The sequence below is a fragment of the Haliotis asinina genome, chromosome 5 (genome assembly GCF_037392515.1).
Source record: "Haliotis asinina isolate JCU_RB_2024 chromosome 5, JCU_Hal_asi_v2, whole genome shotgun sequence".
Lineage (NCBI taxonomy): Eukaryota > Metazoa > Mollusca > Gastropoda > Lepetellida > Haliotidae > Haliotis > Haliotis asinina.
Genome location: NC_090284.1, coordinates 56,478,548 through 56,491,869, shown reverse-complemented (window position 1 = coordinate 56,491,869; position 13,322 = coordinate 56,478,548). Strand labels below are relative to the sequence as shown.

Sequence of the window (13,322 nt, the reverse complement as noted above, 5' to 3'; positions counted from 1 at the left end):
TGTTTAGGCGGAGCCCTCTTACGTCACGTTTATTTTAAATAGATATTTCCAGGGCGATGGGGTAGACTAGTGGTTAAAGCGTTCGTTTCATCACGGCGAAGGCCCGGGTTCCTTTCCCCACATAGGTACAATGCATGATGCCCATTTCCCGTGGAATATTGCTGGAATATTGCTGGAATATTGCTGGAATATTGCTAAAAGCGACGTAAAACTAAACTCAACCACCAACAGGTATTTCCAGTGTCCCACAATCACCCCCCGAGTCTTCTTTGGAAAGCACCCGTGAGCAGGGACACAGAACAAAATGGGTGACAACAACAAACCCGCTCCTCTCCCCACTCCCTACAACTATCATCACTCTCACTACTAACCATATTTTATGAACTGAATTTTATGACTGTGTCACAGCCTAATAGAATAGCCCTCAACTGTTTTCACGTGTCTGCACAATCGTTCCTTCACTACACTCTTCTATACAGAAATTACGAAGTTGTGCTCATTCAATTCATTCGTCACCACTCACCCTTTTCGAACCAGGTCCCGGAATAACACGAGTTGTCGCTAATTGTGCCGGGACATAATGGCGACCGAGTTAGGGCAGGCGTCAGCCTGGTTCCCTGGGTCTCTTGCGCGTACGCTACGGTCATTGTCGGAACGTAGCGCAGGCGCAACAGATCCAGGGAACCAGGCTGGGGCAGGAGAGAAGGGTACGTTTCGGAACACGCGACTTGAAACTGTGCAGAAATCACACTTGGACACACTTTTAGGAAAGGTAGGTATTCACATGCCGTTTGCCGTTTGCCGTTTGCCGTTTGCCTAAACATACATCCTGTCAAACTGACAGTACGGGTTTATTGTTTTTGTAAGTCACTGTAAGTCATGTTGTAACAAGGAAGTCACTTTCGTTTTCATATTGTAACCTCGCCGTGGTAGTAGGCCACCTAGTCCTGAAACTTACTGAATAGAGACAATTACAAAAATACATCGAACAAAATAATGGCATGTTCCACGCCGAATTTCGGCGAGCGTACATTTCCTCCAACATTTTTTTTTCTTTTTCTCTGGCTTTTTATTATTATTAAATAATGTACAACATTCCGCCATAAGTATTCGGAAAATCAACATGGCGGTCATTACGTGCCGTTTCGCCTCATTGATTTTTGTATTAATAAATTAAAATAGGTAAGTATAAACAAACTTATCTTACCTCCATACTTGCTAATATGACCTTTACTGGTAATTATTCGCAAAAGTCGCTTTGGGATGGTGTTGTAGAGCGATCTGATGTACTGGACAGACATACCTTCCCACACACGACGGATGGAATGTTCCAAGTTGGCAACACTTTTTATATTTTGAATATTTTGCTGAATTTCCTTTTTAAGTTTCCACCACACATTTTCAATGATGTTTAAGTCAGGAGACTGGGCAAGCCAGTTTAGACTGTTTAAATCGTTGATACTGCGAAATTCCTGCACTACACGAGCCAGATGTGTAGGAGCATTATCATCTTGAAAAATATAGTCATTATTTGGATAATGACGAACAATAACTAGCCAGATGTTATCATTTAATGTATGTATGTACTTCAGTGCATTGATATTGCCGTCTACAACCGTCATTGCCCCCATGCCATTGTAGGTAATACATCCCCAAAATCATGAGTCCAAACGTTTTACGTGATGGAGGACAGATACAAGCACCTAGCCATTCTAGATCTTTTTATCCCTACTTCAAATAATGTGACGATCTTTCCTTTTACAGTCGATAACAATTCCTTCGATTTCCAGCCCATGTTGTTTACGTTCGCGATTTCGACGAATCAGACGACAAGTGACGTCACAACTTTGTCCACGTGAGGCTCACGTGACGTACCAACCACTGTCAAGATTACATGGCCTAAAACGACGCAGTTTTTACGGTGCCTCGAAAATAGGGCGCGACTGATGGTAGGATTTCTAACTCAATGGGTGAGTTTACATTTTTGCCGCCTTTAGCAATATTCCAGCAATAGCACGGCGGGGGACAGAAATGAACTTCACACATTATACACATGTGGGGAATCGAACCCGGGTCTTCGGCGCTTTACCCACTAGGCTATAGTGGATAATGTATAAGTGATATAGTGTCCAACAGCAGTAGGTAGTTTCAGTTTTGTCTGTTATTGTTCAAGATATTGCATCATAGCTATCGTCTGCACACAAGCAGTATCTTTCCTGGAAGCCATGTTAGGACAACAGTGTGCAGTTTTCTATAAGTTCGTGCCATCTTGTTGAGGCAAGAAAGCCTGAAATGATTCTACTTGGGTGAAATCCCCGAACAGTGTTCTAATGCCGTCAAATCCAGAATCAAAATAGGTCGAATCGGGATCCGCGTATATTGTAGAAATAATGAAATAATGCATGTCATATTACAGAACCAGAAAAATGAATCTCTGAACACTCTGATGTTACAGATGGCTACCACCGGGCTAGAGAAAATAAAGGATAACTTCCTGACGTGTTCCATCTGCTTCGAGATGTACACAGACCCGTGTACACTGAGGTGTGATCACACATTCTGCAGGAAATGTGTCACCTCATACATCCAAACCAGACCAGATGCTGTACAGTCCAAGACCATCCCCTGTTCCTGCTGTCGACAAGACACCAATGTCCCCGACCCCAGCAGACCGGTGGAGGAGTGGGCGGGGCAGATCAAAGCCAGCATTGTGATACAGGGGCTTGTTGACACCTATAGGTCCGAGGTAGCTGTGCAAGGTAAAGGAAAGTAAGATATACGTTGTGTACGGATTTATTACCAGTGGTTGTATTGTTTCTATTGTGTTATTATTCAGTCTGCTAACTTTCCTATCTCTTCAATATTTGGATGAAAAAAAGTACGACAAATCTTTCTTCTGTGTTCACAGAGACCCCAAGTACCTGCTGCACGATCTGTCAGCAACTAGGGGAGACAACTCCAGGGGTCTTGTGGTGTGCTGAGTGTGAAGTGGACCTCTGTGACAAATGTGTGAAGACACACCGGGTGACCCCTACCTTACTGAACCATGACCTGTGTGACCTTTCATCTAAGTCAAAGATGAAACGGAGGATCAAGTGTCCGGAACACAAGAGTAATCGTGCTGAGTTCCACTGTCGAGACTGTGGGAAAGCTGTCTGTCAGATATGTTGCATCATCTACCACAGAGCTTGTAAGACTGTCGTCACCATTGAGTCTATGAAGCCAGACATGAAAGCAGCACTGATGAAGAAGAGACTTGGCATTCAGAAAACAGTGAAAGTGAGGTCGAAGAGATTAAACATAAGAAACGAGAAACTCCAAAACACTTCTAGAATCACAGAGTCAGTTGTTCGAAGTATTAGGTTGATCTGCCAGACAGCCATTGACAAGATTAAACAGAAAGAAACACAATTGTTGGATGAACTGAATAACATATCAAAGACATGCGCCAACCACCTCCGAGCTGATGTGAAGCTGGATGAGATCGAGATGCAGATGTACAGACAACATTGTGAGTTCATTGACCAGGCCTTGGTATCGGACTGTGAGATGGACCTGTATGAGGCGTATCAGGCCTGGGAGTCTGGAGCTGTAGAGATGGAGGATGTCAGGGATACAGAGGCAGCAGACACCCGGAGAATAGATTACATCACCTTTACACCACATACTGACGGAGTCCTGAAGGTTCTACATAACCTGCAGTTGGGAAAGATTGACGTCACATACCAGGCTCGAGCTGAGGGGCGATATCTGGTTGACACGACAGATGGGTGGGCGGAGGGTGATGAAGAGGACCCTCTCCTACTTGACGTGGCAGTTCTGGTTGTAGACGATGTACAGACATGTGTTGTTACGGACCTCAAAAACAAGTGTGTGAAATGTTTCTTCACAAGAAATAATCATTCATGCCGTAGTAAACTTACCCTGGATAACTCTCCACAGGGGATGACACAGTTCAATGAGAAGCGGGTAATGGTTGCGGTCTCAGACTCCCGTCAGATTGTAACACTAGAAGTGACCCCTGACTTGGTGCTGCTCTCAACCATCACAACACGATCCAGATACTACAGTCTGGCTGTTCTGAATCCACCATCTCTAGCAGCAGGTCGTCAGGAAAGTGTTGATATCCTGGACATGGCTGGACACGTGTTGAGGTCAGTCACTACACACAAGAAGGTCTCACTGTTTACCACACCCTTCTACATGTGTGTCAACAACAAGGGCAATCTACTCGTGTCTGACTGTGGGAAGACGTCTGTGACATGTCTGACGTCAGAGGGGGATGTTGTTTGGAGATTTGCCCCTACCGGAGACAGAGCACTCAGATACCCTCGTGGTATCACCACTACCAGCACTGGAGACATCTTGATTATGGACAGTGGCACTGACCAGGTGGTACAGCTGACAGAGTCGGGAGAGTTTGTCAGAGAACTGCTCACGTTAGAGGATAGCGATGAGACTCTCATATCGGATATATTCTGTGATGAATACGGCTTCTTATTTCTATGCACCAGCACGGAAGTGAAAGAGTACATATTTGTACACGACATTAAAAAAGCCCATAAAAATGAAAGTTAGTGCAGAGCTGTGGTTTAGGCGTTTGTCATTGACTGTTCGTGAAACAGTCTGCAACTGTTTGTGTCTTTCCAAAACCTGTCATCACCGGAGACACCCAAAACACCATGACTAGACTATACTGGAGTGGGCAAGGGATTTGGTGTCATTTGGCTCTACCATATATAGATGTATCTTTCAGATAATTTTCAAACAGGTCATGACATAGTCCACACGACCACAGTGAACTGAGAAAAGAACAGAAACACTCAATCAGTCTTTATGATTCAACTATTCCACTAAAATGCTTACAACAGTTTCACAAGAAACCATCGTATGAATTAAAGTCGACCGAAAGTACGAGAATGAATCCATATTCTGTGACGCATGTAAGATTATTTCTTTTTTAAATTTATGCACATAACTTGACACGCACAAAACAACAATAAGGTCAGTAGCCAATCAGTGAAGAGTAACATAAGTTACAGGACCCATCAATCAAGGTAAGATGCTAGAAAAACTACAGACAGCAGGCTTGAACGAGACATGTCATAATGGCTTCCTCTTTAAATGGTCAGTAACCGTCATATTCAAGCTTTGGTTCCTGAGAACGAGTGGACACATTTTATAAATGGTATCCTAAGCAAAGTGCTAGTGAGAGAAGGTGCACAGCTTTCATCAGAACATATTGTTTCAAGTTCAGAAAATACACCTGTCCAATCGTACTGAGCATAAGGCTTTCCTTTACTGATACAAACTGAGAAGTTCTTGCGATTTACCGCACTTAATGCATGTACAATATTCATCATAATAATCTTTCGTAAATTAAATATATAGTGTTTATCAAAACATACTCAAATTTATTTTCAGCGGTTGAGCTGTAGAAAACAAATTTAGTTTTAGCAAAACATTGTCAACAACAGATACTGGCCAGTTATATACCCCTTTCAACTCTGCTGTTTTCTGTAATCATAAAGGAGTATACACAAGTAAATATGGACTGTCATATGTTTTGGATTTTCTGAGAATTGCAAAAACAATTACCTGAAGGTTGTTTCAGAAGTTGTTCAGGGGAACCAACTGGAGAGGAGTGCTTTATACAGTAAATATTGTTAAAGTGTGGATCTTGTGTTCTTTTAAACTCAGTCTGGTTTTCAGTTATGTCATAATCTGTAAAAGCTTAATGCTCAGCCAGAGGCCAATGCCAATGCAGGCTGCAGACCAGGGCCTAAATTTTCGAAGCTCTCTCGCTAAGATACTCGTAAGTGCCATTCATTAACATTATCTTACGACAATCTTAGCTTCGAAAATCTAGGCCCTGACCACTAAACCAAAATACTCAAACAGTGGATTGTAATCAGCAGATACTAACACGGTAAAGGGAGGCAACTCTGTTCAGTGACTTGCACCTATAATGATACAATGTGTCACGATGTGGAAATTAGGCCCTTATTCTCGAAACGTTCGTAACCCTAAGAATCCTTAACTTTGATCGTAGCCAGTGTGTTAAAAATGGGCGCAAGTTGGATAACGTGTGAACCAAGTCAACGAATCTGACCACCCAGTCTCCTCTTACGACAAGCATGGGTTGTTGAAGATCAATTCTGACCCAGGTCTTCACGCACCTCTGCTCAGTGACTTGCACATATAATTCCATAAGGCGTCAGGGTGTGGAAATTAGTCCCTTATTCACGAAACGTTCGTAGCCCTAAGAATTCTTAACTTTGATCGTAGGCAGTGTTGTATTATATTTTTAGCTTTCATTGTTTCCTACTGAACGACAGCTTTCTTTAAAACTTGCATGAAGTAATAAACAGTGAACTGTTTACCTTTAACCACAAAACAGATCTTGTGCGTGTTGATGGCAGGATAACAGGTGTACGATATCGTGACGAGATCTTGAACCCGATTGTGATCCCCTTTGCGCGTACAGCAGGTCGAATGTTCGAGTTCCAGCACGACAATGCCCGCCCTCACATTGCTCATGTTTGTCGGCACAGACTGAGGGCTGCAGGTGTCCGGTGTTGCAATGGCCGGCAAAAAGTCCTGACCTTAACTCCATCGAACATCTTTGGGATGTTCTTGGCCACAATGTTCGGGACAGACCTGTTCAACCCAACAATCTGGATGAACTTTTCGTGGCTCTCTGGGAAGAATGGCATAGAATTCCGATTGGTACCATCCGTACACTCATTCGCAGCATGCCCCAACAATGCCAAGCAGTTCTCCAGGGACACACCCGATAATGATTTTCATCACTTGACATAAGCCTTTTCATCTGTATGAACTTTTCTCTTACTGTTACAAAGATTAAAAGTCACAGCTATTTCATGCGTGCCCTTAAATCTTTCCATGAAAAAAAATATATATATACCAGTGATCATCAGGTCGAGCTCCCAAGCTGCGATAAGATGACATGTGTCATGAACTCACAAACCTGACCACCAGATCACGCTGGTCGCCTTTTACAACAAGCACGACTTGCTGTAAATCAGTTCTGTGTGTGAGAAAACCGTATAGAGGAAATAGAACTCTCGATTTAGAAAAAGGAGTCTTGAGTAACTACAAAGAGTTTACTGCAGAAATGAGCAATGCGTTTTTTTTCAAATTCCAAAGCGACATATTTGAAACAGACCATGGTTTTATGCATGTTACTGTGCGATAATATTGTATTGCAATGGAAATTTTGAAACGCCCAATTTGAAATTAAACTTAGCTTCATTATATTCGATAGCTGACATTTAATAAAATAATAACTATAATACTGAAGCTACTAAGGATGTAGCTACCATGGAGTCTCACCATCACTATATAATGAAACAGGTAGAAGGGGTTGTCTCAAAAGCACAACCAAGACAGGTATCGCAGATGGTAGTTGGGGTCGGGCTGGGTGATAGAAATATCAGTTGAGATAAGATAATCGTTTCGGAGAATTACACCAGGGTAGTAAACGGCATGTCATAACAAGTTACAAATGATATCCCGTTCGGGCGGTGGTCATACCACCTGGTTATTTTGAGGCACTTAGAATGAAGGTTGATTTGAACTTGTTCATTGTTATCATACTCTTTTACATATCTCATCATAAACATGCAATAATGCATCCAATTGAACGCCCAGCAACAATACCGAGATTATTTCGAAGTCCCAGTGGTGTACTCCACAGAGGAAGTAAGCGCATAAGGTTCATTTTCCTCTAAACTTGTACATTTGAGATTAAAATTGAACCAAAATAAATGATCGCTATGTTTGATATGTTCAAAGCTGCATCATTACAAAGATGACCGATCCCATTTGAGACCAAACAAACAAATTGTTACGTGGTGATTTTGAAATGTAGCTTCTTCAAAATGTGAAACAGACAGTAGGTTGTTGTTACGTTTTCTTTAAAACTCCATACTCTAGGTGGTATGCCTAACGACAAAGTAAGTTAAAATCTAGCTCGATCTTATAAAACATTATGTTCTCACTGTTCCAAGTACACAAAGAAGAGTTTATATAAACGCAGTAGTCATATCTGAAACTAATGTTTAGTCCAAAACCAAAGATTATATTGTAATCTTTCATACAACAATTTGAACTGCATCAGAGGTTTTAGTGAAATGAATATTGCCTTGAATGAAATACATATCTTGTTGTGTAGATATTGTTCTACCATATAAAATTATATATAAAAGGTGCCATATCTGATAAAAGTAAATATACCCCTTTCATGAAGAACAAGCAAGTGAAACAACGATAAATTATATTTACGTCACAGTTAAGTTTTTTTGTTATCATAACGTTCTTAAAATGTCAGTGCATATCGTTTTAAACTGATGCCCTTGAACGATCAACATTGTTATCGAAAATGGTAACGTATCTGTTTATGAACAAATCATTTCTAACATCAAATCAAATACCTGGGCGTTCTTTGTATTGACTTTATTGTCTGTCCTTTGAAGAGTATTTTTTGTCAAAACGTCTTTGATCTTGACATCATTTTGACTGGAACGTTATATTTGGTTTGCCCTTTTCTCTCTTTATTTTCTAAAAAGTCAGCACCATTTACCATATTTTTTCCTTCTCTTTCTGAATTTCAACACGTGTTTTACCCACTGTGGCCAGGAGATGTATTGATATAAGATAACATTTATCTAGTTCTGCCTTATTGGTAGAATTGATTTAAACAACCCTACGTCCATGAAAGACAGATACGTTACCATAAAAACTAGATCCGTTACCATTCCTTTCTCACATTTACTGTGTTACTGTAAACATGGCTAAGTGTATTATTCATTGATACTTTAATGACTATTACGTTATTCGAACTCCACCAAATACGTTTAACTTTCAATATTTACCGGATATGTGTTGATGCAATGCGGAGACCCTGCATCAACATTTCCTTTTCATTTATGCTGACAAATTATCCAACTTCCTGTGAACCTACCAACACTTGGTGCGTGCTTTACGGATAGTCAACAAAGGCCGATAAGCGCCCAGCAGAGAGATTATTCACGGAAAACGGCGGGTTCAGCCGACTGCGACACACCACACCGGAACACACAGCCAGCGGAAAGGTAGACCTAAGTCAATACTTGTGATTTAGCGAAATGTGCATATGATCAAACTGATACCTGTTATTGTGTATTGTCAAATATTATTGATTATCGCACTGTGCATTGTATGATGCCTTACTACTGGTGACTACAGGGCGTGTTGATCATGCGCATTGCCAGTGTTCATTGTTGGGTAGGGCTCGACGTTGTCATATTGACATTAGCAAAGCTAACAAACAAACAGTAAACTGGCTTTCTGTCAAGTTTTTAAATAGAAAACATCAATGCTCGCTTCTAAGGGATTTTAGTTTTAGTGAACAACTCCTCGTGCAGATGCATGCATGGGTGCTCAGATCTTTCATTGCTTATTATGGAATCTGTAGTGAGTAAAACGCAGTCTATTTGTATCGATTTAAACAGGCACATAATGCACGTGTGTCTTACAGATGGCTGCCACCGGGCTAGAGAAGAAAGTAAAGGATAACTTCTTGACGTGCTCCATCTGCTTGGAGATGTACACAGACCCGTGTACACTGAGGTGTGATCACACATTCTGTCGGAAATGTGTCACCTCATACATCCAAACCAGACCAGATGCTGTACAGTACGAGACCATCCCCTGTCCCAGCTGTCGACAAGATACCAATGTGCCCCACCCCAGTAGGCCGGTGGAGGAGTGGGCGGGGCAAATTAAACCCAGCATTGTGATACAGGGGCTTATTGACACCTATAGGTTCGAGGAAGATATGCCAGGTAAAGTGAAAAATTTAAATATCATGTGTGTGTGTGTGTGTGTGTGTGTGTGTGTGTGTGTGTGTGTGTGTGTGTGTGCGTGCGTGCGTGCTTGTGTCGGTGTCGGTGTCTGCGTGTGTATGTAATCAAAAGCAGTGGTTGGCTTCGCATAGATATTTGCCTGCTTTCTTTCCTCACCTGTCCATATTTCAACGAAAATAAATATCTTTGTATTTGTGTTTACAGAGACTTCAAGCACCTGCTGTACGATCTGTCAGAAACTAGGGGAGACAACTCCAGGGGTCTTGTGGTGTGCCGAGTGTGAAGTGGCCCTCTGTGGCAAATGTGCGAAGATACACTTGGTAAGCCCTATTTCGCTGAACCATGGCCTCTGTGACCTGTCGTCTAGATCAAAGGTCAAACGGATGATCAAGTGTAGGGAACACAAGCGTAACCGTGTTGAGTTCCACTGTCAAGACTGTGGGAAGGCTGCCTGTCAGACATGTTGTATCATCTACCACAGAGCTTGTAAGACTGTCGTCACCATTGAGTCTATGAAGCCAGGCATGAAAGCAGCACTGATGGAGAAGAGACTTGGCATGGAGAAAAGACTGAAAGTGAGGTCGAAGAAAGTAGACATCAGCAACGAGAAACTCCAAATTAATTCAAGAATCACAGAGTCAGCTGTTCAAACAATTACGATGATCAGCCAAACAGCCATCAACAAGATTAAAAAGAAAGAAACACAACTGTTGGATGAACTCAATAACATATCACAGATGTACGCCAGCCAACTCAGAGCTGATGTGAAGCTGGAAGAGATCGAGATGCAGATGGACAGACAACATTGTGAGTTCATTGACCAGGCCTTGGTATCGGACAGTGAGATGGACCTGTATGAGGCGTATCAGGCCTGGGAGTCTGGAGCTGTAGAGGTGGAGGATGTCAGGGATACAGATTCAGCTTACAGCCGGAGAATAGATGACATCAGGTTTACAGCTGACACTGACAACGCCCTGGACGCAATTGATAACCTGCAGTTGGGGGAGATTGACGTCACATATCAGGATCAGGGCACTTGTCTGCCATGTCCAATGCTGGTTGACACGATACATAGCAGGATGGCGGATGATGAGATGATAACCCTTTTCAGTTCCGTAACAGTCCTGTCTGTAGATGGTATACAAACGTGTGTTGTCACCGACTCTTCTAATAATTGCCTGAAATCACTGTACACTAGAGACAATCACCCATGCCACAGTAAACTTCTCCTGGATAACTCTCCACATGGGATAACACAGTTAAAGCAGAAGCAGGTGATGGTTACTGTCCCTGAATCCCACGAGATTATAAAAATAGCAGTGAACCCCGACCTGGTGCATCTCTCAACCATCCCAACAAGCAATGAGTACTATAGTCTAGCTGTTCTGAATGTTTCAACACTGGTAGCATGTGGAATGGATTGTGTTGGTTACGGTACTGTTGATATCCTTGACATGTCTGGAGACGTGTTGAGGTCAATCACTGAATACGATGATACCTCACTGTTTGCCTACCCCTGGCACATGTGTATCAACAACAAGGGCAACATACTAGTGTCTGACTGGGAAAGTGCGTCTGTGACATGTCTGACGCCAGAGGGGGGTATTGTGTGGAGATATGCGCCTGAAGGTGACTGTGCACTTCGTTGCGCCAATGGTATTACAGTTATCAGCACAGGGGACATCCTGCTTGTAGACGCGCACAAGGTGATACAGCTGACAGAGTCGGGGGAATTTGTTAGAGAACTGCTCACTTTAGAAGAGCATAATCAGTCCAATGTATTCTGTGATGAATACGGTTTCTTATTTCTATGCACAGGCACAGAAGTGAAAAAGTACATGTTTGTCTGACAGAAAACAAAAACAAAAAGGAAAACAAAAAAAAACAAAAAAAACCAAAAAACAAATGAAAGCAAATGACCGGGATTTCGGAATTATTCAACAACGGACAAACGCTGAAAGCATCATAACAACCTTCAGAATGTTATTCAGACAGCCAATGTTTTACAAAGTCCTTTCAAGTTTGTGGACATGCAAATGTCAGATTTCAAGGACTTTAGGAGACTAAGCACCTGCATTCTCAAGGGTACTTTGGTGTAGTTATGGGTCAAGTAATGGTCAGACATAGAGATGAGGTGTGGTCTAGGTACACCCCTGACAGAGCTGAAGCTTGGATGAAAGTTCCAATCCTTGAGCGTGGAACTTTCAGTATGGATCTTTGCGAGAAGTATGACACCCATCAAGCTTAAGCGCTGCAAATGGCTAGATATCATGAAGCAGATACTTTACATACCGCACCTGGATAAGTGTGGATTCTGCGAATCGCTACCGCATGACACCAACTATAACGAGGGGAGTGAATACTGCGACGATAGTGATTTATACCAATAATTTTGCTGGTTGACGCCGCTCCAGCGCGTTCCAGTTTGCATCAGTCTGACATTATTCAATATGGAGACTGACGTTCAATTTCTGTGTTGTATCTACCTCAATAAAATCGGATCAACATGTTCTGCTTTGGCAACTACACAACAGAAATATTGCATGTTAATGGATATTACATGAGAGAATGAGAGATGGATTGCTTGTTCCTGACAAGATGAATAGAAGAGACAAGGACTTTACTTGAACTGATTTGATCATTGCAAGTTTTTTGCAGTATACATAGGGATTAATTGTTTATTACAATCTCATGTTCAGAATGGTTTATATTTGAATAAATTTGATAATAATTCTATTATGGAGATGTTGTATGACTCATTATAATGGCTGGTGAGCGTACTGCAATCTGTAAACAAATGGAAAAGTGTTATTAGTCTTCTGTAAGATTGAGGTGAGTTTCAGAAGAAAATATATCATTATAAAACACAATATTCCTCCAAATGTTCACAAGATGCAATGGATGCATACGTCTTCGTTTGTATCTTTGTCGTAATTTCGGCGTTCTTTCTTGAAATGATTTTATGCATAATGACTTGAGATTGTTTTACTTCTCAATTTTAGTGACTTAGGTCACTCTACCAGAAAATCCATAGTTGGTGTTTCCTCCATAATTTGGAACATATTTAATGAAACAACCTCAAAGATACCAGTTTTACGTCTCTCCTGAAAACCTACAGTTATTGACATGCTGTTCATGGTGTCTGGAAATGTTTGTGTCTTCACCAAAACCTTTGATAATCGCAGAAAATGCAGGAACATGAATTTTCCAGAATGAAAGGAAACTGGTATCCAGCTCAAACAGAGTAGACAATCTGAATTTGGTGGACAGATTTCTTTAGTTGTTTGGGCTTTTTTAGTCTCAAAAATAAAAATTTAGCTGTTTCAAATTGTCAAACTCAGTTTGAGATTTGAGTTAAAACTTACGTTTGTTTCAAGAAATCGGGCCCTGAACTGCGCAGTGACTACTTGATCTCCGTGTGGTGAACCAACTGAATCCCAAAGGAAATATACC

At 41.7% G+C, this 13,322-nt stretch overlaps 4 protein-coding genes across 6 annotated transcripts in view; all 4 read left to right on the top strand.

The window, feature by feature from the left end:
* Positions 1-13,322, top strand: part of LOC137284875 (E3 ubiquitin-protein ligase TRIM71-like) — a 40,140-nt gene that overhangs the window by 18,170 nt on the left and 8,648 nt on the right. The gene's annotated exons all lie outside the window — the stretch shown is intronic.
* Positions 662-6,397, top strand: LOC137284876 (E3 ubiquitin-protein ligase TRIM36-like). Of its 3 annotated transcripts, none has more exons than XM_067816903.1 (4): positions 662-772; positions 1,791-1,949; positions 2,456-2,759; positions 2,909-6,397. In XM_067816903.1, exons 2-4 carry the CDS (start codon positions 1,947-1,949, stop codon positions 4,576-4,578), a joined length of 1,977 nt encoding a protein of 658 aa, XP_067673004.1. In that variant the 5' UTR covers positions 662-772; positions 1,791-1,946; the 3' UTR covers positions 4,579-6,397. The 3 variants fall into 3 exon arrangements, with proteins under 3 accessions (XP_067673004.1, XP_067673005.1, XP_067673003.1); XM_067816904.1 differs by having other exon boundaries at positions 668-772; positions 1,765-1,949; XM_067816902.1 differs by having other exon boundaries at positions 673-772; positions 1,791-1,970; positions 2,909-6,380.
* Positions 9,053-12,065, top strand: LOC137284881 (tripartite motif-containing protein 2-like). Its single transcript, XM_067816910.1, has 3 exons — positions 9,053-9,116; positions 9,542-9,848; positions 10,074-12,065. Exons 2-3 carry the CDS (start codon positions 9,542-9,544, stop codon positions 11,717-11,719), a joined length of 1,953 nt encoding a protein of 650 aa, XP_067673011.1. The 5' UTR covers positions 9,053-9,116; the 3' UTR covers positions 11,720-12,065.
* LOC137284874 (lysosomal alpha-glucosidase-like) overlaps positions 12,063-13,322 on the top strand; it is a 64,692-nt gene continuing 63,432 nt past the window's right edge. The window contains exon 1 of the mRNA XM_067816900.1: positions 12,063-12,070. The gene's annotated coding sequence lies outside the window, so the exon portion shown is untranslated. The remainder of the gene's footprint in view (positions 12,071-13,322) is intronic.

Coding starts and splice junctions, on each gene's coding strand:
- LOC137284876 (XM_067816902.1), top strand. CDS start 1,947: ATGGTAGGATTTCTAACTCAATGG. Junction 1,971..2,455: donor TAGGATTTCTAACTCAATGG/GTGAGTTTACAT, acceptor CTGATGTTACAG/ATGGCTACCACCGGGCTAGA. Junction 2,760..2,908: donor GTCCGAGGTAGCTGTGCAAG/GTAAAGGAAAGT, acceptor CTGTGTTCACAG/AGACCCCAAGTACCTGCTGC.
- LOC137284881 (XM_067816910.1), top strand. CDS start 9,542: ATGGCTGCCACCGGGCTAGAGAAGAAAGTAAAGGATAACTTCTTGACG. Junction 9,849..10,073: donor GTTCGAGGAAGATATGCCAG/GTAAAGTGAAAA, acceptor TTGTGTTTACAG/AGACTTCAAGCACCTGCTGT.